At 39.1% G+C, this 27775-nt stretch overlaps 1 protein-coding gene across 3 annotated transcripts in view; it reads right to left on the reverse strand.

Moving 5' to 3' along the window:
• Nucleotides 1–27775, reverse strand: part of LOC139756914 (integrin alpha-8-like) — an 89125-nt gene that overhangs the window by 4059 nt on the left and 57291 nt on the right. For 2 of the 3 annotated variants that reach the window (XM_071676832.1, XM_071676834.1), the window contains 8 exons: nt 25953–26072; nt 22434–22612; nt 21626–21807; nt 18776–18953; nt 17725–17857; nt 13084–13233; nt 12760–12837; nt 9625–9669 (listed from right to left, as the gene is read on the reverse strand). In XM_071676832.1, the coding sequence (XP_071532933.1) occupies nt 9625–9669; nt 12760–12837; nt 13084–13233; nt 17725–17857; nt 18776–18953; nt 21626–21807; nt 22434–22612; nt 25953–26072 (1065 nt within the window). Of the gene's footprint in view, nt 1–6197; nt 6681–9624; nt 9670–12759; nt 12838–13083; nt 13234–17724; nt 17858–18775; nt 18954–21625; nt 21808–22433; nt 22613–25952; nt 26073–27775 lie in introns of those variants that run through there. The other variant, XM_071676833.1, reaches the window with a different exon arrangement.

The raw sequence follows: 27775 nt of genomic DNA on the forward strand, positions 1-27775 counted from the left end.
TGCTCTTATTCACATTTACTCTTAACTTTCTTCTTTCACACACTTTACCAAACTCAGTCACCAGCGTCAGTTTCTCACATGAATCAGCCACCAGCGCTGTATCATCAGCAAACAACAACTGACTCACTTCCCAAGCTCTCTCATCCACAACAGACTTCATACTTGCCCCTCTTTCCAAAACTCTTGCATTCACCTCCCTAACAACCCCATCCATAAACAAATTAAACAACCATGGAGACATCACACACCCCTGCTGCAAACCTACATTCACTGAGAACCAATCACTTTCCTCTCTTCCTACACGTACACATGTCTTACATCCTCGATAAAAACTTTTCACTGCTTCTAACAACTTGCCTCCCACACCATATATTCTTAATACCTTCCACAGAGCATCTCTATCAACTCTATCATATGCCTTCTCCAGATCCATAAACGCTACATACAAATCCATTTGTTTTTCTAAGTATTTCTCACATACATTCTTCAAAGCAAACACCTGATCCACACATCCTCTACCACTTCTGAAACCACACTGCTCTTCCCCAATCTGATGCTCTGTACATGCCTTCACCCTCTCAATCAATACCCTCCCATATAATTTACCAGGAATACTCAACAAACTTATACCTCTGTAATTTGAGCACTCACTCTTATCTCCTTTGCCTTTGTACAATGACACTATGCACGCATTCCGCCAATCCTCAGGCACCTCACCATGAATCATACATACATTAAATAACCTTACCAACCAGTCAACAATACAGTCACCCCCTTTTTTAATAGATTCCACTGCAATACCAGCCAAACCTGCTGCCCTGCCGGCTTTCATCTTCCACAAAGCTTTTACTACCTCTTCTCTGTTTACCAAATCATTTTCCCTAACCCTCTCACTTTGCACACCACCTCGACCAAAACACCCTATATCTGCCACTCTATCATCAAACACATTCAACAAACCTTCAAAATACTCACTCCATCTCCTTCTCACATCACCACTACTTGTTACCACCTCCCCATTAGCGCCCTTCACTGAAGTTCCCATTTGCTCCCTCGTCTTACGCACTTTATTTACCTCCTTCCAGAACATTTTATTCTCCCTAAAATTTAATGATACTCTCACACCCCATATATATATATATATATATATATATATATATATATATATATATATATATATATATATATATATATATAAACCCATTAGCAACATTGCATTAAAAAAAAACTCACTTTCAGGGCAACATGAGTGTCTTGCACTGCCTTTCATCGCATTCCTATAAATTTGAAGATGCACTGTAAGGTGTATGCAGAGATGCCCAATGTCACAAGCAACTATAATCACCAAGAAAAAATCCTGAAGTTTCAGTTAGCAACATACCAAAGTGAAGGAAGGTAAAACCATTGTGCTCCTTGGCATGCACTCATTATGTTTACTTCAAATTAGTCATTGTCTCTGTGACACTGACAATAGTGGCAATGATTCCTACAAACGTTTACAGTACATTTGGGAACACAGTCCTACACACGTATTTGAATTTCCTGGAACAGCAACAAGCCATATACAGGTACCCCATGATAACAGCAGAAATAATACACCAAGATGAAAGAACTTTCATCAAAGCTGCAATAGTAATAACCATGTTTTTGGTAACCAATAACGAGCATGCAGAAAAGTTAAATACAACTTTGGTGGGAAGCAGCTTATAGGTGAATATGATGATAATCATGACATTTTATTTGAGTCCCCTGATGACACTTACTTAGTGGAAACAAACAAACAACGTATTGTACAACAATGTAAACTTAAAAGAGATTACAGCTACTCTACTCAGGAGGATTTACTTTTTCTTTTTTTGATGTTTTGTGTCTTTTAACAATATGGTGAATTAATTCATATGGTCAATTGTTTTACTAGTCTGGAAATGCAAAAATAGGCCAATCTTACAGCTGAAAGGGTTAAGTAATGAAAATTATATTGATAGAAGCAGAATATTAGTGTAAATATTGGTGTCAATGGATTGAACCAGGGCCTAAGAAGCATCTGGGGTAAACCATGGAAAGTTTTGTGGGGCCTGGATGTGGAAAGGGAGCTGTGGTTTTGGTGCATTGCACATGACAGCTAGAGACTGAATGTAAACGAATGTGGTCTTTGTTGTCTTTTCCTAGTGCTATCTTGCACGCACGCAGGGGAAGGGTAGTGCCATTTCATGTGTGGTAGGGTGGCAGCAGGAATGGATGAAGGCAGTATGTATGAATATGAACATGTGTATACATGTCTATATATATATATATATATATATATATATATATATATATATATATATATATGGGGTGTTCAGTGTTGTAAATGGAAATGGTGAAGAGCTTGTAGATTTATGTGCTGAAAAAGGACTGATGATTGGGAATACCTGGTTTAAAAAGCGAGATATACATAAGTATACTTATGTAGTAGGAGAGATGGCCAGAGAGCGTTATTGGATTACGTGTTAATTGACAGGCGTGCGAAAGAGAGACTTTTGGATGTCAATGTGCTGAGAGGTGCAACTGGAGGGATGTCTGATCATTATCTTGTGGAGGCTAAGGTGAAGATTAGTATGGGTTTTCAGAAAAGAAGAGTGAATGTTGGGGTGAAGAAGGTGGTGAGAGTAAGTGAGCTTGGGAAGGAGACCTGTGTGAAGAAGTATCAGGAGAGACTGTGTACAGAATGGAAAAAGGTGAGAACAATGGAAGTAAGGGGAGTGGGGGAGGAATGGGATGTATTTAGGGAATCAGTGATGGATTGCGCAAAAGATGCTTGTGGCATGAGAAGAGTGGGAGGTGGGCTGTTTAGAAAGGGTAGTGAGTGGTGGGATGAAGAAGTAAGAGTATTAGTGAAAGAGAAGAGAGAGGCATTTGGACAATTTTTGCAGGGAAAAAATGCAATTGAGTGGGAGAAGTATAAAAGAAAGAGACAGGAGGTCAAGAGAAAGGTGCAAGAGGTGAAAAAAAGGGCAAATGAGAGTTGGGGTGAGAGACTATCAGTAAATTTTAGGGAGAATAAAAAGATGTTCTGGAAGGAGGTAAATAGGGTGCGTAAGACAAGGGAGCAAATCGGAACTTCAGTGAAGGGCGTAAATGGGGAGGTGATAACAAGTAGTGGTGATGTGAGAAGGAGATGGAATGAGTATTTTGAAGGTTTGTTGAATGTGTCTGATGACAGAGTAGCAGATATAGGGTGTTTGGGTCGAGGTGGTGTGCAAAGTGAGAGGGTTAGGGAAAATGATTTGGTAAACAGAGAAGAGGTAGTAAAAGCTTTGCGGAAGATGAAAGCCGGCAAGGCAGCAGGTTTGGATGGTATTGCAGTGGAATTTATTAAAAAAGGGGGTGACTGTATTGTTGACTGGTTGGTAAGGTTATTTAATGTATGTATGACTCATGGTGAGGTGCCTGAGGATTGGCGGAATGCGTGCATAGTGCCATTGTACAAAGGCAAAGGGGATAAGAGTGAGTGCTCAAATTACAGAGGTATAAGTTTGTTCAGTATTCCTGGTAAATTATATGGGAGGGTATTGATTGAAAGGGTGAAGGCATGTACAGAGCATCAGATTGGGGAAGAGCAGTGTGGTTTCAGAAGTGGTAGAGGATGTGTGGATCAGGTGTTTGCTTTGAAGAATGTATGTGAGAAATACTTAGAAAAGCAAATGGATTTGTATGTAGCATTTATGGATCTGGAGAAGGCATATGATAGAGTTGATAGAGATGCTCTGTGGAAGGTATTAAGAATATATGGTGTGGGAGGCAAGTTGTTAGAAGCAGTGAAAAGTTTTTATCGAGGATGTAAGGCATGTGTACGTGTAGGAAGAGAGGAAAGTGATTGGTTCTCAGTGAATGTAGGTTTGCGGCAGGGGTGTGTGATGTCTCCATGGTTGTTTAATTTGTTTATGGATGGGGTTGTTAGGGAGGTAAATGCAAGAGTCTTGGAAAGAGGGGCAAGTATGAAGTCTGTTGGGGATGAGAGAGCTTGGGAAGTGAGTCAGTTGTTGTTCGCTGATGATACAGCGCTGGTGGCGGATTCATGTGAGAAACTGCAGAAGCTGGTGACGGAGTTTGGTAAAGTGTGTGGAAGAAGAAAGTTAAGAGTAAATGTGAATAAGAGCAAGGTTATTAGGTACAGTAGGGTTGAGGGTCAAGTCAATTGGGAGGTGAGTTTGAATGGTGAAAAACTGGAGGAAGTGAAGTGTTTTAGATATCTGGGAGTGGATCTGTCAGTGGATGGAACCATGGAAGCGGAAGTGGATCATAGGGTGGGGGAGGGGGCGAAAATTTTGGGAGCCTTGAAAAATGTGTGGAAGTCGAGAACATTATCCCGGAAAGCAAAAATGGGTATGTTTGAAGGAATAGTAGTTCCAACAATGTTGTATGGTTGCGAGGCGTGGGCTATGGATAGAGTTGTGCGCAGGAGGATGGATGTGCTGGAAATGAGATGTTTGAGGACAATGTGTGGTGTGAGGTGGTTTGATCGAGTAAGTAACGTAAGGGTAAGAGAGATGTGTGGAAATAAAAGAGCGTGGTTGAGAGAGCAGAAAAGGGTGTTTTGAAATGGTTTGGGCACATGGAGAGAATGAGTGAGGAAAGACTGACCAAGAGGATAAATGTGTCGGATGTGGAGGGAACGAGGAGAAGTGGGAGACCAAATTGGAGGTGGAAAGATGGAGTGAAAAAGATTTTGTGTGATCAGGGCCTGAACATGCAGGAGGGTGAAAGGAGGGCAAGGAATAGAGTGAATTGGATCGATGTGGTATACCGGGGTTGATGTGCTGTCAGTGGATTGAATCAGGGCATGTGAAGCATCTGGGGTAAACCATGGAAGGCTGTGTAGGTATGTATATTTGCGTGTGTGGACGTATGTATATACATGTGTATGGGGGTGGGTTGGGCCATTTTTTTCGTCTGTTTCCTTGCGTTACCTCGCAAACGCGGGAGACAGCAATAAAGCAAAAAAAAAAAAAAAAAAAAATATATATATACTTCCCATGTATTCCCTGTGTGTCGTAGAAAGCAACTAAAAGGGGAGGGAGCGGGGGCTGGAAATCCTCCCCTCTCGTTTTTTCTAATTTTCCAAAAGAAGGAACAGAGAAGGGGGCCAGGTGAGGATATTCCCTAAAAGGCCCAGTCCTCTGCTCTTAACGCTACCTCGTTAACGAGGGAAATGGTGAATAGTATGAAAAAAAATATGTATATATAAATGTCGCAATTTTGGGTATGTTTGAAGGAATAGTGGTTCCAACGTTATATGGTTGTGAGGCGTGGGCTATAGATAGAGTTGTGCACAGGAGGGTGGATGTGCTGGAAAGGAGATGTTTGAGGACAATATGTGGTGTGAGGTGGTTTGATCGAGTAAGTAATGAAAGGGTAAGAGAGATGTGTGGTAATAAAAAGAGTGTGGTCGAGAGAGCAGAAGAGGGTGTTTTGAAATGGTTTGGTCACATGGAGAAAATGAGTGAGGAAGGATTGACAAAGAGGATATATGTGTCAGAGGTCGAGGGAACGAGGAGAAGTGGGAGACCAAACTGGAGGCGGAAAGATGGAGTGAAAAAGATTTTGAGTGATAAGGGCCTGAACATGCAAGGAGGGTGAAAGGCATGCAAGGAATAGAGTGAATTGGAACGATGTGGTATACTAGGGTTGACGTGCTGTCAGTGGATTGAAGCAGGGCATGTGAAGTGTCTGGGGTAAACCATGGAAAGTTTTGTGGGGCCTGGATGTGGAAAGGGAGCTGTGGTTTCGGTGCATTATACATGACAGCTAGAGACTGAGTGTGAACGAATGTGGCCTTTGTTTTTTCCTAGTGCTACCTCGCGCACATGAGGGGGGGAGGGGGCTGTCATTTCATGTGTGGCGGGGTGGTGACAGGAATAAATAAGGGCAGACAGTATGAATTATGTACATGTCTATATATGTATATGTCTGTGTGTGTATATATATGTATATGTTGAGATGTATAGGTATGTATATATGCATGTGTGGACGTGTATGTACATACATGTGTAAGTGGGTGGGTTGGGCCACTCTTTTGTCTGTTTCCTTGCGCTACCTCGCTAACGCGGGAGACAGCAACAAAGCAAAATAAAATAAATATTTATTTATTTATTTATTCATTATACTTTGTTGCTGTCTCCCGCATTAACGAGGTAGCGCAAGGAAACAGATGAAAGAATGGCCCAACCCACCCACATACACATGTATATACATAAACGCCCACACACACACACATACCTATACATTTCAACGTAGACATACATATACATACACAGACCCATAAATATATACACATGTACATATTCATACATGCTGCCTTCATTCATTCCCGCCGCCATCCCGCCACACATGAAATGGCACCCCCCTCCCCCTGCATGGAAGGATAGAGATAAAGAGGCTTTGAGTTAGAAGGGCCTAAACCTGCAGGTGGGTGAAAGGCATGCAACCAGGTGTTATTTATAAGCAATGAAATTAATGGTTCAACTAAAATTTAATGAAATTGAAATAATCATTAAAAGTCTCATAATCCAAAAACTAATGAAAAGCAAACAAAGAAGCCATAAAGGTTAACAAAAAAGAAAATCAAGCTATCACTGCACAATGCAAACTGAGCAAAGCAGTAAACATCAAGAGTAGTATTCATCAGGACGAACCAGCTTCTGAAAGTACACATTATGTTTTGTAGTAATATGAAGAATAAAAATCATGCATGAGATAAGGTTTATACAGTTTTAGATTAAGAAAGTATATGATGAAACATCAAATTCTATCAGTTAAATATAATGCTCTTTCATTCTTGAGGAAAATTCATAATCAAACACTCAAAGTTATGAGTGTAGCCCCACAACTTATGTAAGTCCCAGAAAACACTGCTGAAAAAAGCTAGTAATCATACTAACAAAAATAGTGTAAATGAGAACCTGTGTACCATATTGGACCAAAATTTAATATCTATTTCTGTTACAATATTACATAACTATCAGCAACACATTAATTCTAAATTAAAGGATGTAAGGCATGTGTACGTGTAGGAAGAGAGGAAAGTGATTGGTTTTCAGTGAATGTAGGTTTGCTGCAGGGATGTGTGATGTCTCCATGGTTGTTTAATTTGTTTATGGATGGGGTTGTTAGGGAGGTGAATGCAAGAGTTTTGGAAAGAGGGGCAAGTATGAAGTCTGTTAGGGATGAGAGAGCTTGGGAAGTGAGTCAGTTGTTGTTCGCTGATGATACAGCGCTGGTGGCTGATTCATGTGAGAAACTGCAGAAGCTGGTGACTGAGTTTGGTAAAGTGTGTGAAAGAAGAAAGTTAAGAGTAAATGTGAATAAGCGCAAGGTTATTAGGTACAGTAGGGTTGAGGGTCAAGTCAATTGGGAGGTAAGTTTGAATGGAGAAAAACTGGAGGAAGTAAAGTGTTTTAGATATCTGGGAGTGGATCTGGCAGCGGATGGAACCATGGAAGCGGAAGTGGATCATAGGGTGGGGGAGGGGGCAAAAATTCTGGGAGCCTTGAAGAATGTGTGGAAGTCGAGAACATTATCTCGGAAAGCAAAAATGGGTATGTTTGAAGGAATAGTGGTTCCAACAATGTTGTATGGTTGCGAGGCGTGGGCTATGGATAGAGTTGTGCGCAGGAGGATGGATGTGCAGGAAATGAGATGTTTGAGGACAATGTGTGGTGTGAGGTGGTTTGATCGAGTAAGTAACGTAAGGGTAAGAGAGATGTGTGGAAATAAAAAGAGCGTAGTTGAGAGAGCAGAAGAGGGTGTTTTGAAATTGGGCACATGGAGAGAATGAGTGAGGAAAGATTGACCATGAGGATATATGTGTCGGAGGTGGAGGGAACAAGGAGAAGTGGGAGACCAAATTGGAGGTGGAAAGATGGAGAGAAAGATTTTGTGTGATCGGGGCCTGAACATGCAGGAGGGGGAAAGGAGGGCAAGGAATAGAGTGAATTGGATCGATGTGGTATACCAGGGTTGACGTGCTGTCAATGGATTGAATTAGGGCATGTGAAGCGTCTGGGGTAAACCATGGAAAGCTGTGTAGATATGTATATTTGCGTGTGTGGACGTATGTATATACATATGTATGGGGGTGGGTTGGGCCATTTCTTTCGTCTGTTTCCTTGCGCTACCTCACAAACGCGGGAGACAGCGACATAAACAAAAAAAAACAAAAAAAAACTGCCATTTCAAAATCCAAGAACAATTACTGCACTCATGAACTCTATGGTAAGAGTTCAAATGAATCAACGGCAGGGAGTGTATTGACATCTAAACTCAAAATTCTGGATATTTCTTCATTCTTTTAATTTTAACATTATCTGCAAGCATCCTTAGGTATGATTTCAGTTCTTTTTGCAGGCACTTCCTGAGATTAGAAAGGACAATTGTCCTTGCAGAACAATACTTATTGATTTTATCCAGTCTGAAAAGGTACCTCTTAAATGTGCCTGTTGTGCCTTTCCATTAGGGTAGTTTTGTTTCATCAACCTCAAAATCTATCTACATATATATCTACTGGTCTACCTATATCTATTTTCTCAACATTTTTCTGTGATGGACAGTGTTAAATTTCTTCCGTCAGTCCAAATACACACAAGCAACCCTATCTAACACTTTAACAATGTTACCACTGACTTTATCATCAAAGACCACTGATTCCAAACAGGAGAATTTTTTGCTGGATTTATGTTTTCCACCTCTTACATTTGTTTTCCTTCATATAAATTCATTTACTTGCTTCCTTATCTTCTTTCCTAGAACTTTATAGACTCTCAGTTACACTGACCTATAATTTGGTGCATCTATCAGTGACAATGGTCAGCAATTTAATGCAATTTTTCTTTTTCTTTTTAATTATCGGCACAATTATTGCTTTCTTTTACTCCCTTAGTGTTGTTCACTCTTTAAGCAAGTACCTGAGAAATATCTCATATGGCCTGTCTTGTGTTTTGGCACAATTATTGCATAAGATAAAACACCAACAGGCCATACATCTCAAATGAGCTTATGTCTTGTCTGGGTATTTCAGTGCTTTCTCCTATATTTCTTCCATTCAATGTCAGCATTATTTAATTCAAATCCTATATGCAAATAACGAAAACAATCTATGTATTAATTATCTAGTACCCTGGCTCAGCAATGCATGTCTTTAAATTTACACTTAAATTCATCATTCATCTCCTCACATAAGCTTTCCCCTTTCAATAAGCTTTCCCTCTGATTGCTTTCATATATGTGCTATTTTACTGATAATCTATTCCTGATGAAATAATGAAAAATTAGGAATATGCCTTGACAATACTGTTATTTCAAATGTCCTCTACTATACCTTTCATACTCTTATTCTTCTATACTCATTCTTCCCTCTTTCATATCTTTAAAACACAGCCTTGCTGTTTCCTCTACATCTTTGCATTAAGTCTCTTATCACCTAAATTTTGGGGAAAAGTCTACATATACCACTTTCTTCTAAAAGCAAAAAACACATATATGGTACAGAAAAATAATAATATCCTTTAGATTTGGAGGAGATAAATCTCGCCTGCAGAGAAAAGAAAACTGTGATCAAAGAAAGAATGCCATTCTTCTTGAACTTACCATGCTATCAGGTTTCTCCACCCGTTTACGTTTGAAGAACCCACACTGTGAAGGAGATGACACTGTTACTGCAGACTTGGCATTTCACTTAGTAAGCATTTTACAACTAAATAAAGATTTTATGATTATTCTCATTTCTCACCACAATCAAGAATGACAATCTAGTTAAGACAATATCACAATGTGGAAAGGAGGACTTCATGTGTAATGAATATGTTGATTTGAATATTGAATTCAGGGTACATTATAAAGATTTACATATAAGATAAAAACATATCTTTTAAGACACCAGTTAACAGTTGTCATGAATGTATACAAAACAGATACACAGTATATTAAAACTGTGAAATTTGGGTCCATATCAACAATACTGAATTACGTGATAAAATGTCCCAACTTCCACCCATCTTTTACACTTATTCACATTAGGGTGAAATGATAAAGATCCTACCCTGAAGAATGAGAAAAATTTTCATGCAAGATTTTTATGTATACTTGCCTTATTATATTTGTGAGAGATACTTGTCAACTGAAAGCATTTACAGCCAATGAGTAATAAAGATCATTAATCTAATTATCTATCTATCTATATATCTGACGCCTCATTTCCCCTTGAGGAACAGCCACCGCAGAAAAGTTCTACGCTCATCTATCCAAATACATCTACATCTCCATAGCATGCTCCATCTCCTTTCCATCTTCCCAAGTCCTCTCCCTGATACAGTCCCTCCCTTTCATTTCCTAGGATGTCAGCTGTCTCCCCCTTCCTCCACTTACTTTTACCCTTTTATCTCACTCCCATGTATCTTCCCCTCATGTCAGTTCCTTTTACCTCACTCCCATATGTTTTATTAACCAACCTATCATTGTGCATCCTCTCCAGAAACTGTATAAAACCATTTTAAGGTATTATGCTTATTCTATCTTGTGACACTACATCAAAAGGCATATGGAGAGGGGCAAGGTGCAAAGGTGACCCCCCATCTTTAGTTATACAGTATACAATAAACTTGCTTCACAGTAATGATGATTGGTACAGTCTTACAATTACTCTAACCTTCTTGATCCCTCCAAAGGAAAACTAAACTCATATTCATGTCTATTATTCTAACCCTTTTCAATGGGTAAAATAAATTCTTATGTATGTCAATTCAACTGTTTTACTGATTTACATAAGTAACCAACAAAACAAACATGTCAGTTTCTCCACCTTCCTAAAACACAGACACAAGTTTATAATGGTGAAATTTTCTGTCTGCAAAAGCATTTGAACTTGCTTCATTCAAAGAAACTCCCTCAATTTTTGCTATCAGATGTTTTATATTAACAAATATCAAAAACATTTTCATTGAAAAATAGTCAATGGTCTCATAATAAACTTCCTTCTGCACAATAAATGTTTCAATCTCATAAAAATCTATTATCATTATTTTGCTTTGTTGCAGTCTCCCGCGTTAGCGAGGTAGCACAAGGAAACAGACAAAAGAATGGCCCAACCCACCCACATACACATGTATATACATACACGTCCACACACGCAAATATACAGACTTATACATCTAAACGTATACATATATATATACACACACAGACATATACATATATACACATGTACATAATTCACACTGTCTGCCTTATTCATTCCCATCGCCACCCCGCCACACATGAAATAACAACCCCCTCCCCCCCATGTGCGTGAGATAGTAATAGGAAAAGACAGCAAAGGCCACATTCGTTCACTCTCAGTCTCTAGCTCAATATCCAAATAACTCAAAAAAAGGCTAAATTCTATCTGAAATGTTTTCTTATATACCAATCTTGTTTCGAGCTTTTCCTCATTACATTAGCAAGTACATAATTCAATATCACCCTTGACCAACTCCTGGATATGTGCTTGAAATATCAAAATCTATACACTTCAGCATTATTTTCTCCATCCCATCTGCTAACACTACAAGCAACCCTCTAATGCTAATTTCAGCACCATGAATCCTACAGATATCTGATCTATTTTACAACTAGATTTCATACCCTTGAGTAACAGATTGTAGGACTATGCTTAGTCCCAAACCTTTTCTTAACATCACAGTCATACTTTCTTCAATCTTTGTGGTACTGCAGAGATTACCACTTCATTTTCCCTCCAATCTTTGTGGTACTGCAGAGATTACCACTTCATTTTCCCTCCATTTAAAAACCATTTCCTTTCTCATGCTAATATCTGTCTGTCTGTCTAAAAGACAAATATGGCATATTAAATAAGTTTAATTGTGGATATATGGATATGACACCATTACCACTAACCCAATAACTTCTTGGCACAAGCAATGCATGTGTGCAAGGCTAAGAAGACTTTCATATCATTAAGTTGCAAGTAATCTATCTAGCTATCTATATTTCCGATGCCTGTTCCCTTTGGGAACTCCCTCAAAGGGTGACTATGGCAAGAGACTACACAACTCTATAAATCGAGTGCCACTTTTTTGCTTTCAGTGCAAGTAATTGCTCATCTAAATATATAATCATTCAATGGCTGTGTATACTTCCTAATTCTAATTCTAAGTCTGTCACAAAAGTTAGGCATGTTCTTATGGACTGAGAGTCAATATTGGCATCAGCATTTTCACGAGAAAGAATGATCTTCAATTTCTAATATATTTTCTGTTGGTATCTACCTTATGATAAAACTAAGACTAATGATCCAACATATACTAAAAATAGTTCAAATTGTCATTCTATCTTTGATACTAAAGAACTATCTAAGTCTTGCTATTTATCTGTTTATCAATCTCCATATAAAAACATATATATATTGGTGTAACATTCATTTTTCAAACATTTTCCACAAGATGATACTTGTTTAAAACACAGTAAGCCATGAATATTGCTGAACATCAGTCTCTGAAATGTAACTTTCATGATACTATCCAATTTTGTCTTTACCTACTATCTGCTATAATGGTACCAGTATAAAGAATTTATTTATTCTATTTCTGTGCTACTTCATTACTTAGCTTAACAAAAAGAATTTTTCTTTCAAAATATCAATAGAGACATAAACAAACAATCTCAAGCAATACAATCTCAAGAACTGCTTTCAAGCCTTCAAACATAACACCCTAAGTGTGATCTTACCTTCCACATTATAAGAATGATTATAACCAGCACAAGTAAGCCACCAAGTACTGATACAAGGTAAACCCACCAGGGAACCTGAAGATCAAAGAAGTGTGTTGATAATGTCATGGCAAGCAATCAGATACACAAAATATATGCAGTATAGAATATGGTGCAAGAACTGTGATACACAGAACAACAGTGACGGCTTCTTATGGCTATGACTACCATCATACCTAATATGGGATTGATAGTAATGGCTGTAATAACAGTACAATAATAAACTATACTGTTGCCCTAGGAAATACCCTCTGACAAGCAAAAACAGTTTTCTTCACATACAACCCATTCTGGAGATTCATTTTGGTAAGATATCTCAGTGGTGATGAAAGAGGTGTGCGAGGAAGCTGGAGGATCAGCACCAAGAGGCATCTGCAACACCTGCAACTGTGCCCATGATGATACATTCCGCAGATCACTTCCCATCCCTAACTGTGGGAGAGCAGAAGTGGGGTTGCAAGAGAGTATGATAATTGTTATCTGTGATATGCCTAGTATTCAAGCCTACTTGAAAAAAAGTGCATTTTTTCCAATGTCTAAAGCAGGATACTATATTCACAAGCACCTCTAAACACTATTGACAATGAGCAAATATAAAACTCTTACTGCCAGAAACCTATCAATTGTTCTCAGATATTAGCTGAAAGAATCTGCTGGTAAGAAACGCTGTCTTTTTTGCTTCATAACAAGTTGAGAATTAAAGAAAGGGGAAACATGGCAGTAATGAAAGAAACAAAGAAACATCAGGTAATATCACTGTTCAAATATTACACTGTATCTCAGAATGCTTGACACAAACTATTTCAAATATAATGTAGATGTGAAGAGGAAGAAGGAGATGGAGTGAGTATTTTGAAGGTCTGTCGAATGTGTTTGATGATAGAGAGGCAGATATAGAGTGCTTTGGTTGGGGTGGTGTGCAAAGTGAGAGGGTCAGGGAGAATGGTTTGGTTAAGAGAGAAGAGGTAGTGAAAGCTTTGCAGAAGGTGAAATCCGGCAAGGCAGCAGGTTTGGATAGTACTGCAATAGAATATATTATAAATGGGGGTGACTGTGTTGTTGATTGGTTGGTAAGGATATTCAATGTATGTATGGATCATGGTAAAGTGCCTGGAAATGAGATGTTTGAGGACAATATGTGGTGTGAGGTGGTTTGATTGAGTAAGTAATAATAGGGTAAGAGAGATGTGTGGTAATAAAAAGAGTGTGGTTGAGAGAGTAGAAGAGGGTGTGTTGAAATGGTTTGGTCACATGGAGAAAATGACTGAGGAAAGATTGACCAAGAGGATATATGTGTCAGAGGTGGAGGGAATGAGGAGACGTGGGAGACCAAATTGGAGGTGGAAAGATGGAGTGAAAAAGATTTTGAGTGATCGGGGCCTGAACATGCAGGAGGGTGAAAGGCGTGCAAGGAATAAAGTGAATTGGAATGCTGTGGTATACCGGGGACGACGTGCTGTTAATGGATTGAACCAGGGCATGTGAAGCATCTGGGGTAAACCATGGAAAGTTCTGTGGGGCCTGGATGTAGAAAGGGAGCTGTGGTTTCGGTGCATTATTACATGACAGCTAGAGACTGAGTGTGAACGAATGGGGCCTTTGTTGTCTCTTCCTAGCGCTACCTCGCACACATGAGGGGGGGGAGGGTGTTGTTATTCCATGTGTGGCGGGGTGGCGATGGGAATGAATAAAGGCAGACAGTATGAATTATGTACATGGGTATATATGTTTATGTCTGCGTGTGTATATATATATACATTGAGATGTATAGGTATGTGTATGTGCTGTGTGTGGACATGTATGTATATACATGTGTATGTGGGTGGGTTGGGCCATTCTTTCGTCTGTTTCCTTGCGCTACCTCACTAACGCGGGAGACAGTGACAAAGCAAAATAAAAAAAAAAAAAAATATATATATATATATATATATATATATATATATATAATACATAATCGCTGTTTCCTGTGTCAGCAAGGTAGCACCAGGAAACAGATGAGGAATGGTCCATCCACTCATACACACATATATACACATAAATGTCGATATACTTGCTATATACATACACATACATCAACATAAACATACATATACATACACATACACAGATACATATATATATATATATATATATATATATATATATATATATATCTGATTCATGTGAGAAACTGCAGAAGCTGGTGACTGAGTTTGGAAAAGTGTGTGGAAGAAGAAAGTTAAGAGTAAATGTGAATAAGAGCAAGGTTATTAGGTACAGTAGGGTTGAGGGTCAAGTCAATTGGGAGGTGAGTTTGAATGGAGAAAAACTGGAGGAAGTGAAGTGTTTTAGATATCTGGGAGTGGATCTGGCAGCGGATGGAACCATGGAAGCGGAAGTGGATCATAGGGTGGGGGAGGGGGCGAAAATCCTGGGGGCCTTGAAGAATGTGTGGAAGTCGAGAACATTATCTCGGAAAGCAAAAATGGGTATGTTTGAAGGAATAGTGGTTCCAACAATGTTGTATGGTTGCGAGGCGTGGGCTATGGATAGAGTTGTGCGCAGAAGGATGGATGTGCTGGAAATGAGATGTTTGAGGACAATGTGTGGTGTGAGGTGGTTTGATCGAGTGAGTAACGTAAGGGTAAGAGAGATGTGTGGAAATAAAAAGAGCGTGGTTGAGAGAGCAGAAGAGGGTGTTTTGAAGTGGTTTGGGCACATGGAGAGGATGAGTGAGGAAAGATTGACCAAGAGGATATATGTGTCGGAGGTGGAGGGAACAATGAGAAGAGGGAGACCAAATTGGAGGTGGAAAGATGGAGTGAAAAAGATTTTGTGTGATCGGGGCCTGAACATGCAGGAGGGTGAAAGGAGGGCAAGGAATAGAGTGAATTGGAGCGATGTGGTATACCGGGGTTGACGTGCTGTCAGTGGATTGAAGCAGGGCATGTGAAGCGTCTGGGGTAAACCATGGAAAGCTGTGTAGTTATGTATATTTGCGTGTGTGGACGTATGTATATACATGTGTATGGGGGGGGGGTAGGGCCATTTCTTTCGTCTGTTTCCTTGCGCTACCTCGCAAACGCGGGAGACAGCGACAAAGTATAATAAAAAAAAAAAAATATATATATATATATATATATATATATATATATATATATATATATTATCTCTTGGGATAGGGGAGAAAGAATACTTCCCACGTATTCCCTGCGTGTCGTAGAAGGCGACTAAAAGGGAAGGGAGCGGGGGGCTGGAAATCCTCCCCTCTCATTTTTCTTTTTTTTTTTTTTTTCCAAAAGAAGTAACAGAGAAGTGGGTCAGGTGAGAATATTCCTTCAAAGGCCCAGTCCTCTGTTCTTAACGCTACCTCGCTATCGCGGGAAATGGCGAATAGTATGAAAAAAAAAATATATATATATATATATATATATATATATATATATATATATATATATATATATATATATATATATATATATATGCACATGTACATATATATATATATATATATATATATATATATATATATATATATATATATATATATATATATATATTTTTTTTTTTTTTTTTTTTGCTTTGTCGCTGTCTCCCGTGTTTGCGAGGTAGCGCAAGGAAACAGACAAAAGAAATGGCCCAACCCACCCCCATACACATGTATATACATACGTCCACACACGCAAATATACATACCTACACAGCTTTCCATGGTTTACCCCAGACGCTTCACATGCCTTGATTCAATCCACTGACAGCACGTTAACCCCGGTATACCACATCGCTCCAATTCACTCTATTCCTTGCCCTCCTTTCACCCTCCTGCATGTTCAGGCCCCGATCACACAAAATCTTTTTCACTCCATCTTTCAACCTCCAATTTGGTCTCCCTCTTCTCCTCGTTCCCTCAACCTCTGACACATATATCCTCTTGGTCAATCTTTCCTCACTCATTCTCTCCATGTGCCCAAACCATTTCAAAACACCCTCTTCTGCTCTCTCAACCACGCTCTTCTTATTTCCACACATCTCTCTTACCCTTACGTTACTTACTCGATCAAACCACCTCACACCACACATTGTCCTCAAACATCTCATTTCCAGCACATCCATCCTCCTGCGCACAACTCTATCCATAGCCCACGCCTCGCAACCATACAACATTGTTGGAACCACTATTCCTTCAAACATACCCATTTTTGCTTTCCGAGATAATGTTCTCGACTTCCACACATTCTTCAAGGCTCCCAGAATTTTCGCCCCCTCCCCCACCCTATGATCCACTTCCGCTTCCATGGTTCCATCCGCTGCCAGATCCACTCCCAGATATCTAAAACACTTCACTTCCTCCAGTTTTTCTCCATTCAAACTCACCTCCCAATTGACTTGACCCTCAACCCTACTGTACCTAATAACCTTGCTCTTATTCACATTTACTCTTAACTTTCTTCTTTCACACACTTTACCAAACTCAGTCATATATATATATATATATATGCACATGTACATATTCATATTTACTTGCCTCTATCCATTCCCTGCGCAATCTTACCCCACATGAAACAGCATCGCTACCCCCTGCTCCAGCGAGGTAGCACCAGGAAAACAGACAAAAAAAGGCAACATTCGTTCACTCTCTGTCTCTAGCTGTCATGTGTAATGCACCGAAATCACAGCTCCCTATCCACATCCTGGCCCCACAGACCTTTCCATGGTTTACCCCAGAGTATAGGGCCAAGTGAGGATATTCCCTCTAAGGCTCAGTCCTCTGTTTCGAGCACTACCTCGCTAATGCAGGAAATGGCAAATATGTATGACAAAAAAAGATAGACAGATAGAAAGATAAGACAGATATCTGAGCCTGTTTCATTGAGAAGAATCATGATATTTGAAGGAAATAACCTTTAAAATTATAAGTAAATGTAAATATCTTGATTGGCCTACCTCTGTTATTGTCCTCTGTACTAAGCGTGATCTCAGTGTGATGAACAACTCTCCACCTGCTGAAATTTCCTCAAAATTGCAATCAAGCTCCGTATACTCTATCATTCCCATCAAACCTGAGTCTCGGGTACTCCTGACAGAAACACATGATGACAGTGAATGATACATTAAGTAAACAAAATATTTTCATGATATCAGTCTTAGAAGAATACAGTCTTTATGTCATCTCTCTACATCCATTTCTTTACCGATCAAGAAGAGTGATCACTGAAATTTCTGCAGGTGGGGGACAATGATATAAAAAGGCAACATACATATACCACTAAACCTTCAAAAATCACAAATGCATAATATGAAAACTAGTAAATTTCAATTTTCATGCTAAATACACTAATGTCTGTCGTACTGAACACACTAATGTATGTTGCACTGTTCATCAAAGACACTGTCACAGTCTTTAAGTTTTTAAACATGAGAAAATGCTTTCGAATTAGTTCTTAAAAAAACTGTCACGATCATATGACCACATATACAAGGGTTATGATGCTCTCTACCTAAGCTTTGGATGGCCTAAGGGAACTGCAGGGCCTTCTGCTATCAGGTTACAAGGATCAGGGCAGGTGATGATCATGTTTCAGTTCTTGGGGTACTAGGATGGGGGGCGTGTAACCTTATCTGGAATCTCATTAATGAATCCTTACAGTGATCATAATTAATCCTTATGTAATTCCAAGTTAGGTGTCTGAATCTAAGTGGATCACAATTTAACATCATGAGATATCTTTGATGAGAACTACAGCAGACAAGGTCAATTCACTCCATGGAAGTAAGATTTGTTGAAATTTTATCAATTCAATCCACAGAAGTAAGATTTGTCGAAATTTTATCTAAGTCATGGTAAGCAAATATATCTCAACAGAAGACAGATTGCCCCTGAAGAAAAAATACAAATTTCTTTTGCGAACTGGTGAAGATTAACAGAACTAACAATTAAATTTGCATTGATTCAAAATTATTTTACAAGAACAAATACCATCTTACAGACACTAACCTGTCATATGTCGCTTTCATCTTTCCTTCAGCAAGCCCTGAGAAGACCTCCCTTTGATTACTTGGGATAGATACATTCTTTTTCAAGTTGTAAGGGTTAACTTTTCCATTCAAAGAGACACAGTTAGATATGATGTTTTCAAAATCGGGATCATTCAGCAGGTAGAAGAGGTATTTACCTGACAAGAAAATCATGGCTAAAATATTAACCCCAACAATGTACTGCATTTCAAAAGATGCAGTTATCTATTAGAATAAAAGAAATGGCTTTTACAATATTAGTGTTTACACTTCTAGGGCACAACTAGATTCTGCCTGCTTGGAGTTACACCATGGGTGAAAAGTCACCTTTGGCAAGGCTGCATCACTGTCAGTTGATGAAACTGAGTACAATTGAATCACAGAACTTCTCACTTCAAGGGAGTTCATCTTGCCTCTAAGGCTGAGTGTAGCACACCTTGCAGAAGTAAGGGTCCTTAGAGAAGGGGTCATGGAGTAACACCAAGATCTTATCAGACGGGTTCCTAGTGTAAACATAAATCAATAAATAAAATAAAATAAAAGGAAAGAGGACAATTTGATCCAACATTTAGAAATTGAAATATGAGAGAGGTAGGCTTCCAGGTCCATGTTCCCCACCCCCTTCTATATACATATATATATATACATTCTTGATAAAAACTTTTCAATGCTTCTAACAAGTTACCTCCCACACCATATGTTCTTAATACCTTCCACAGAGCATCTCTATCAACTCTATCATATGCCTTCTCCAGATCCATAAATGCTACATACAAATCCATGCCCGAAACCACAGCTCCCTTTCCACATCCAGGCCCCACAGAACTTTCCATGGTTTACCCCAGACGCTTCACATGCCCTGATTCTATCCACTGACAGCACGTCAACCTCGGTATACCACATCTATCCAATTCACTCTATTCCTTGCCCGCCTTTCACCCTCCTGTATGTTCAGGCCCTGATCACTCAAAATCTTTTTCACTCCATCTTTCCACCTCCAATTTGGTCTCCCACTTCTCCTCGTTCCCTTCACCTCCGACACATATATCCTCTTGGTCAATCTTTCCTCACTCATTCTCTCCATGTGCCCAAACCATTTCAAAACACCCTCTTCTGCTCTCTCAACCACGCTCTTGTTATTTCCACACATCTCTCTTACCCTTACATTACTTACTCGACCAAACCACCTCACGCCATATATTGTCCTCAAACATCTCATTTCCAGCACATCCACCCTCCCGCGCCTCGCAATCATACAACCATACATATATATATATATATATATATATATATATATATATATATATATATATATATCCCTGGGGATAGGGGATTAAGAATACTTCTCACGTATTCCCTGCGTGTCGTAGAAGGCGACTAAAAGGGGAGGGAGCGGGGGGCTGGAAATCCTCCCCTCTCGTTTTTTTTTTTTAATTTTCCAAAAGAAGGAACAGAGGGGGCCAGGTGAGGATATTCCAAAAAAGGCCCAGTCCTCTGTTCTTAACGCTACCTCGCTAACGCGGGAAATGGCGAATAGTTTGAAAAAAAAAAAAAAAAAAAAAAAAAACTTAGAAAAGCAAATGGATTTGTATGTAGCATTTATGGATCAGGAGAAGGCATATGATAGAGTTGATAGAGATGCTCTGTGGAAGGTATTAAGAATATATGGTGTGGGAGGCAACTTGTTAGAAGCAGTGAAAAGTTTTTATCAAGGATGTAAGGCATGTGTACGTGTAGGACAAGAGGAAAGTGATTGGTTCTCAGGGAATGTTGGTTTGCGGCAGGGGTGCATGACGTCCCCAAGGTTTTTCAATTTGTTTGTGGATGGGGTTGTTAGGGAGGTGAATGCAAGAGTTTTGGAAAAAGCAGCAAGTATGCAGTCTGTTGTAGACGAGAGAGCTTGGGAAGTGAGTCAGTTGTTGTTCGCTGATGATACAGAGCTGGTGGCTGATTCGGGTGAGAAACTGCAGAAGCTGGTGACTGAAATCGGTAAAGTGTGTCTCCCGCGTTAGCGAGGTAGCGCAAGGAAACAGACGAAAGAATGGCCCAACCCATCCACATACACATGTATATACATATACGTCCACACACACAAATATACATACCTATACATCTCAATGTATACATATATATACACACACAGACATATACATATATGCACATGTACATAATTCATACTGTCTACCTTTATTCATTCCCATCGCCACCTCGCCACACATGAAATAACAACCTCCTCCCCCCGCATGTGCATGAGGTAGTGCTAGGAAAAGACAACAAAGGCCACATTCATTCACACTCTAGCTATCATGTAAAATGCACCGAAACCACAGCTCTGTTTCCACATCCAGGCCCCACAAAACTTTCCAAGGTTTATCCCAGACAGACAGACAGACAGACACAGCACTCACTGCATGAAAATCTTAAGTTACAAAGAACAAGTTATGTGAGTTACACGTCATCATATGATATTTGTGAAATGAGAAACTGTATGTTTGCAGGAGGGAGAGACAGACAGAACCTGCCTGCCTAATTATATCTGAAATATATTCAGGCATTATCAAAATCAATTCTGTACAATAAACTGAGTTACTGAAATACAGGACACTGTGAATAATATAAACAAACGCTGTACATGTCTAAGAAATGCAAATCTGGTAAAAGCCAGGTATGCCAAGATGTGTCTTGCGACATGAGAAAGTTTGGTATCAATATTACTTTAGTGCTCTGCACTTACAAAATTGCACTTAACCGTCAATCGGTATCACTTTAGTCATTATACTAATATGCTTTTCAGAATTTCTGTATATAATTGAGAAAGTAAGAATTTTACCTTGAATCTTGAGTGGCCACATTATGGTAACCTGAGTCTTGTAAATAGAAAATTTATTCCCATTAAATATCTTGTATTTGTGGATAATTTCTGGCCCAAGTTCTTCCTCTACCTTGGCCTCAGAAGGTACTTCATAGTAAGATGAACTATTATAGTACACGATGCCTGGAAATGAAGGCTCTCTGTTGGGCAGAAGTATGAAATTCATCAGTGTACTGCACAAACTTGGCCTTGCTACCTAATGATTACTCAAATCCTACATATGTGATTCTAATTTTGCAAAGACTTTGTTACTCAGTTATAGCATACAACCTCTTACACAGTAATAAATACCAACACCTTCAAAAGATTAGTAACTAAAAAACATCTATGTCTTGGTGTTTATCAAAAAAAAGTGTTCCTCTTCCCTAATTCAATTACATGTGGAGTCAAGAGGATGAGAACAGCAGCTCAGGAAGAAACTGAACTATTCTACACAGAAACATGAGGACAAAGATGACCCTGATTATTATTTTGGTGAAGTGGAGGGTAAGGACAACAAAAAACCTAAACTACTTCCATCAACAAGCACAACTACACCAGTCTCAAAGTGTAAATGGCATACAACTTTGAATGTCTAAGATCCAACTCTGAAAGACTTTGAGAATTCAATGGACACCATTGTACTGTTGTCCATTCTGAGATAATGTGACTAATGTGCTGGGTGGTTTTCAGACTTAGATTTACAGCACTTTATCACTTCACTATCACATTCTTTCTTTTACACAGATTAATAACTTTCCAAGTCATCACTAAGTAGCATACTTACTTTGTCAGATCTAATGTCCCCTCCACTGTAATAGGAATTTTGAATGTCTTGGTTGCTGCATCTGCATTAGCTAAGACCGAAGTGGTTATTACAGAAGCATTAATGTAAAAAACATCATCTCCTTGTTCAAGTGAATCAAAAAATTCAGTAACAGGTGTCATGGATAAATTGAACTGCATCTAGAAAAGAAAAAGATCTCAATGTAGAATTGCATACAATAAATACGATTTCTTTAGAATTTCAAGTTTGTGAGCAAAATAAGTTACTTCTAATAATGAGATATGTGATGAAATAAGTAGAAATCAAAAACTTTAGCCTGTCAGTAAAAAAAAAATCTGTTTTGATATGAATGTCAGAAAAGGTTAGCTAAGAATTTAATGGCTTCCATATATAACAACATTGTGACCATATCTAGGAATGTTGTGAAATTAGCAAAAATAGAAAAGGCCAGGGATGATATGTAACAGGGACCAACCAAAAAGTGAGTGCCATTTCTTTCCCTTTTCTCTACCATATTTGTAATTTTGCTAAAAAATAATAGATAATTTAGTCTTCCCAATGAAACTGGGAGCAAAATGGAATAAAAGCAGGAGCTCCTGTCAGTCTTACATAATACACCTTTTACATCTGCTTCTGCTGCTGCTTCTGAACTTTGGTCACCATCTCCAAAGTGATCCTTAAGGTCACAAACATCATCTGAGTTGGTGCTGTATTCATCCTCCATGTGAAGTGTCAAGCAATTGTGAGAATATGTCAATTATCAACGATACCATATAATCACTCGATGAGTGAGGAGGCAAGACAACTCAGACATCTGATACAAGTGATGGGTGATTTGAGAGGTTTAAGATGCATCACAGTTTCCATAACATCCACATGACTGAAGAGGTTTCCTGTGCTGATATTGAAGTAGCAGAAAGCTACTCAGATTAGTTAAAGAAAATTTCTGAGGAAGAAGGTTCATTTCTTTATTCATAATTGCTCGAGGACCCCACTCTGGTATTCCCAGGATCTCCTTTCAGAAGCTTCTGCAGCTAATGGGTGTGATATACTCCTTCGCAATGAGAAGTTCTTTAACAAGGTAAACCTTATATCAAGGAGGAAAAACAAAAGACAAAAGTTTAAAAAAGTAGTATGACAGGAGAGAAAGTTCAGAAGATGAAGCTCCAAGAATGTACAAAAAGGTAGTAACTAATAAGTAAATACATCTGAGTCATAAGGATGATTGCGTAAGACAAGGGAGCAAATGGGAACTTCAGTGAAGGGCGCAAATGGGGAGGTGATAACAAGTAGTGGTGATGTGAGAAGGAGATGGAGTGAGTATTTTGAAGGTTTGTTGAATGTGTTTGATGATAGAGTGGCAGATATACGGTGTTTTGGTCGAGGTGGTGTGCAAAGTGAGAGGGTTAGGGAAAATGATTTGGTAAACAGAGAAGAGGTAGTAAAAGCTTTGCGGAAGATGAAAGCCGGCAAGGCAGCAGGTTTGGATGGTATTGCAGTGGAATTTATTAAAAACGAGGGTGACTGTATTGTTGACTGGTTGGTAAGGTTATTTAATGTATGTATGACTCATGGTGAGGTGCCTGAGGATTGGCGGAATGCGTGCATAGTGCCATTGTACAAAGGCAAAGGGGATAAGAGTGAGTGCTCAAATTACAGAGGTATAAGTTTGTTGAGTATTCCTGGTAAATTATATGGGAGGATATTGATTGAGAGGGTGAAGGCATGTACAGAGCATCAGATTGGGGAAGAGCAGTGTGGTTTCAGAAGTGGTAGCGGATGTGTGGATCAGGTGTTTGCTTTGAAGAATGTATGTGAGAAATACTTAGAAAAGCAAATGGATTTGTATATAGCATTTATGGATCTGGAGAAGGCATATGATAGAGTTGATAGAGATGCTCTGTGGAAGGTATTAAGAATATTTGGTGTGGGAGGCAAGTTGTTAGAAGCAGTGAAAAGTTTTTATCGAGGATGTAAGGCATGTGTGCGTGTAGGAAGAGAGGAAAGTGATTGGTTCTCAGTGAATGTAGGTTTGCGGCAGGGGTGTGTGATGTCTCCATGGTTGTTTAATTTGTTTATGGATGGGGTGGTTAGGGAGGTGAATGCAAGAGCTTTGGAAAGAGGGGCAAGTATGAAGTCTGTTGGGGATGAGAGAGCTTGGGAAGTGAGTCAGTTGTTGTTCGCTGATGATACAGCGCTGGTGGCTGATTCATGTGAGAAGCTGCAGAAGCTGGTGACAGTTTGGTAAAGTGTGTGAAAGAAGAAAGTTAAGAGTAAATGTGAATAAGAGCAAGGTTATTAGGTACAGTAGGGTTGAGGGTCAAGTCAATTGGGAGGTGAGTTTGAATGGAGAAAAACTGGAGGAAGTGAAGTGTTTTAGATATCTGGGAGTGGATCTGGCAGCGGATGGAACCATGGAAGCGGAAGTGAATCATAGGGTAGGGGAGGGGGCGAAAATTCTGGGAGCCTTGAAGAATGTGTGGAAGTCGAGAACATTATCTCGGAAAGCAAAAATGGGTATGTTTGAAGGAATAGTGGTTCCAACAATGTTGTATGGTTGCGAGGCGTGGGCTATGGATAGAGTTGTGCGCAGGAGGATGGATGTGCTGGAAATGAGATGTTTGAGGACAATGTGTGGTGTGAGGTGGTTTGATCGAGTAAGTAACGTAAGGGTAAGAGAGATGTGTGGAAATAAAAAGAGCGTGGTTGAGAGAGCAGAAGAGGGTGTTTTGAAATGGTTCGGGCACATGGAGGGAATGAGTGAGGAAAGATTGACCAAGAGGATATATGTGTCGGAGGTGAAGGGAACGAGGAGAAGAGGGAGACCAAATTGGAGGTGGAAAGATGGAGTGAAAAAGATTTTGTGTGATCGGGGACTGAACATGCAGGAGAGTGAAAGGAGGGCAAGGAATAGAGTGAATTGGAGCGATGTGGTATACCGGGGTTGACGTGCTGTTAGTGGATTGAATCAAGGCATGTAAAGCGTCTGGGGTAAACCATGGAAAGCTGTGTAGGTATGTATATTTGCGTGTGTGGACGTATGTATATACATGTGTATGGGGGTGGGTTGGGCCATTTCTTTCGTCTGTTTCCTTGCGCTACCTCGCAAATGCGGGAGACAGCGACAAAGCAAAAAAAAAAAAAAAAAAAAAATCTGAGTCATAAGGATGATTCGGTTACAGATGATGATATCATTGATATATATCTACTACAACAGTGAATATGATGTAAATGTTGGTTGCCAGGGAGAGTCAGGTGAGGTTTGCACAGGCTCTGCTAATTTCTATACAAGAATTTTCTTTACTTTTACATTAATGACCCACACATTTTCCTGAAATTCTCAGCTTTCTCCACTACTGCTTTACCTGTTGACCTGAATATAAAAAAAATGCTTCAAAACCCAAGCTTACTAAGAATGTAGGAAAGGGCATAAGTTACACATACACCTATAGTCACAGACATACTTTATGGCAGTGGCAAAATAAAATACCAGAGAAGTGTAAGCTTCATAGAACATACCTTTGAGTTGGTCATAAAGATGGTTGTAATTTCACATCTGATCTTCTTTATTCTGTTTAGGTTCTCACAAGTAATGCCATTTGTGGACTCAGAAGCAGCAAGATCACCATGACTGTCAATCTGAAAAAGAAAAAGCACTTTAGTTTTCTTTAGATATACCTTTTCAGTGTTAGAAGAATTTAACCCTATTCAGATCTGCTGTTTACTTGGTACCTTCCTACATTATCTGTCATATGAATGTCAAAGGAAGAGCAATTCAAAAGTTCAATATTATCCCTTATTTCCTTATTGAGTTAGACAAAACTGATATCAATACATTCTCCATGTTTAGACGAAGTAATTTAGACCACAGATGCATGATAGGAGTAGGTTTCAAAAAAATTTTTGAAATCAATATAACCTACAAAAACCTAACCTAACTTTCTCAAGCAGGCAATATAATAATATTAACATGGCTTGCCACTAGGGACCATGTGGTATGAACACTTGTGGGAAGGGTGCATAACAGTGCTACCAGCTGCAAAGTGTAACATTTGTGAAGACAATCTTTCAGTATACAATGACTGGTCATACAGTCCACCATCAAGCATTTCATTACACCTTGCTCTGCCTACCCTGGCCTGCCAACCTCAACCCCTACACCTGCTGACTCACCTGCATCAGCAGGCCCTCCAGCATGCCTTCACCATTTTTGCTGTCTGGTGAGAATTGCCCCATGCCTTCTCCAATAGATGTTTGCCTGCCTGTGCTATCAAGAGATGATGACCTGGATAGCACAATGAAACAAGCACCTCCATACAATTTTTAAGAGCATGACCAACTACTGCCCCATACACCTGAGACTACATCTGCTTTTGTTGGTAAGTACTGATGATGTCACACAGTACAACGTTTTACTGAAATCTATCATTATCTATTATCAGAGTTTTATCACATTTGTGAGAGTGATTCAGAGGATTAAATACAGATTAGTCTAAGGAATGCATCCTTATTCTATTTGTAATATTTGATTCTGATATAAACATACTTTGCTTTGGAACACATCCCTCACACATACATTCTGTTCTCCTCTATATGACTCCATTATTTCCCAATCAAAATCTCTCATTTTCTCTGATAGCTCTCCTGCCCTGTCTCTGCTTACTGTATATCTAAGTAATTTCTACTCATCCACTATTTTCTGATTCTCATTACTTTTCTTTCCATATCATCATTCTCCTTTCTTATGTCACTAATCTTGAAATCGATTACTTTATACACTGATAATAAAAGGCTGTATTTATTCTTGCATCACTGCTGTTAAGGAATTCACTCCACTTTGTATTTGCTATCATACTGTTGCCTTCATTCCAATTCATTTTGTCAGGATAGAAACTTAAGTTGGTTACATTACCTATGTCATCCCTTGCTTCATTTTGTCAGTCTTTATTCATATCTACATTAATAACAGCAGAAATTTCTGATTTAATGATATGAGATGACAGTTCTATATACTTCAATGTCTGTATTGAGTGCTCTGTCATTCGTAAAAAGTAAGTCAGCATTGCTGTCTCCTGTTGGTTTGTGTATAACTTATATATATTAGGTCCAATGTCTCACATAAAAACATTACCTTATAGATTTGTTCTCTTACAGGCGCTGATGCAGTGCTTACTGAAAGACTATTTTCTTACCTTCAAGTACCTATGATGAGAGTTGGCCAAAATAGCATGGCTAGCATGAAGCACTTACCACGTCTTGCCACCTATATTACACATTCAACTATTTTTGCTTTATCTGGGTCTGATTTTAACCACATGTCAAGCACTCTTATACTAGCTTCT

The sequence above is a fragment of the Panulirus ornatus genome, chromosome 23 (genome assembly GCF_036320965.1).
Source record: "Panulirus ornatus isolate Po-2019 chromosome 23, ASM3632096v1, whole genome shotgun sequence".
NCBI classification, from domain to species: domain Eukaryota; kingdom Metazoa; phylum Arthropoda; class Malacostraca; order Decapoda; family Palinuridae; genus Panulirus; species Panulirus ornatus.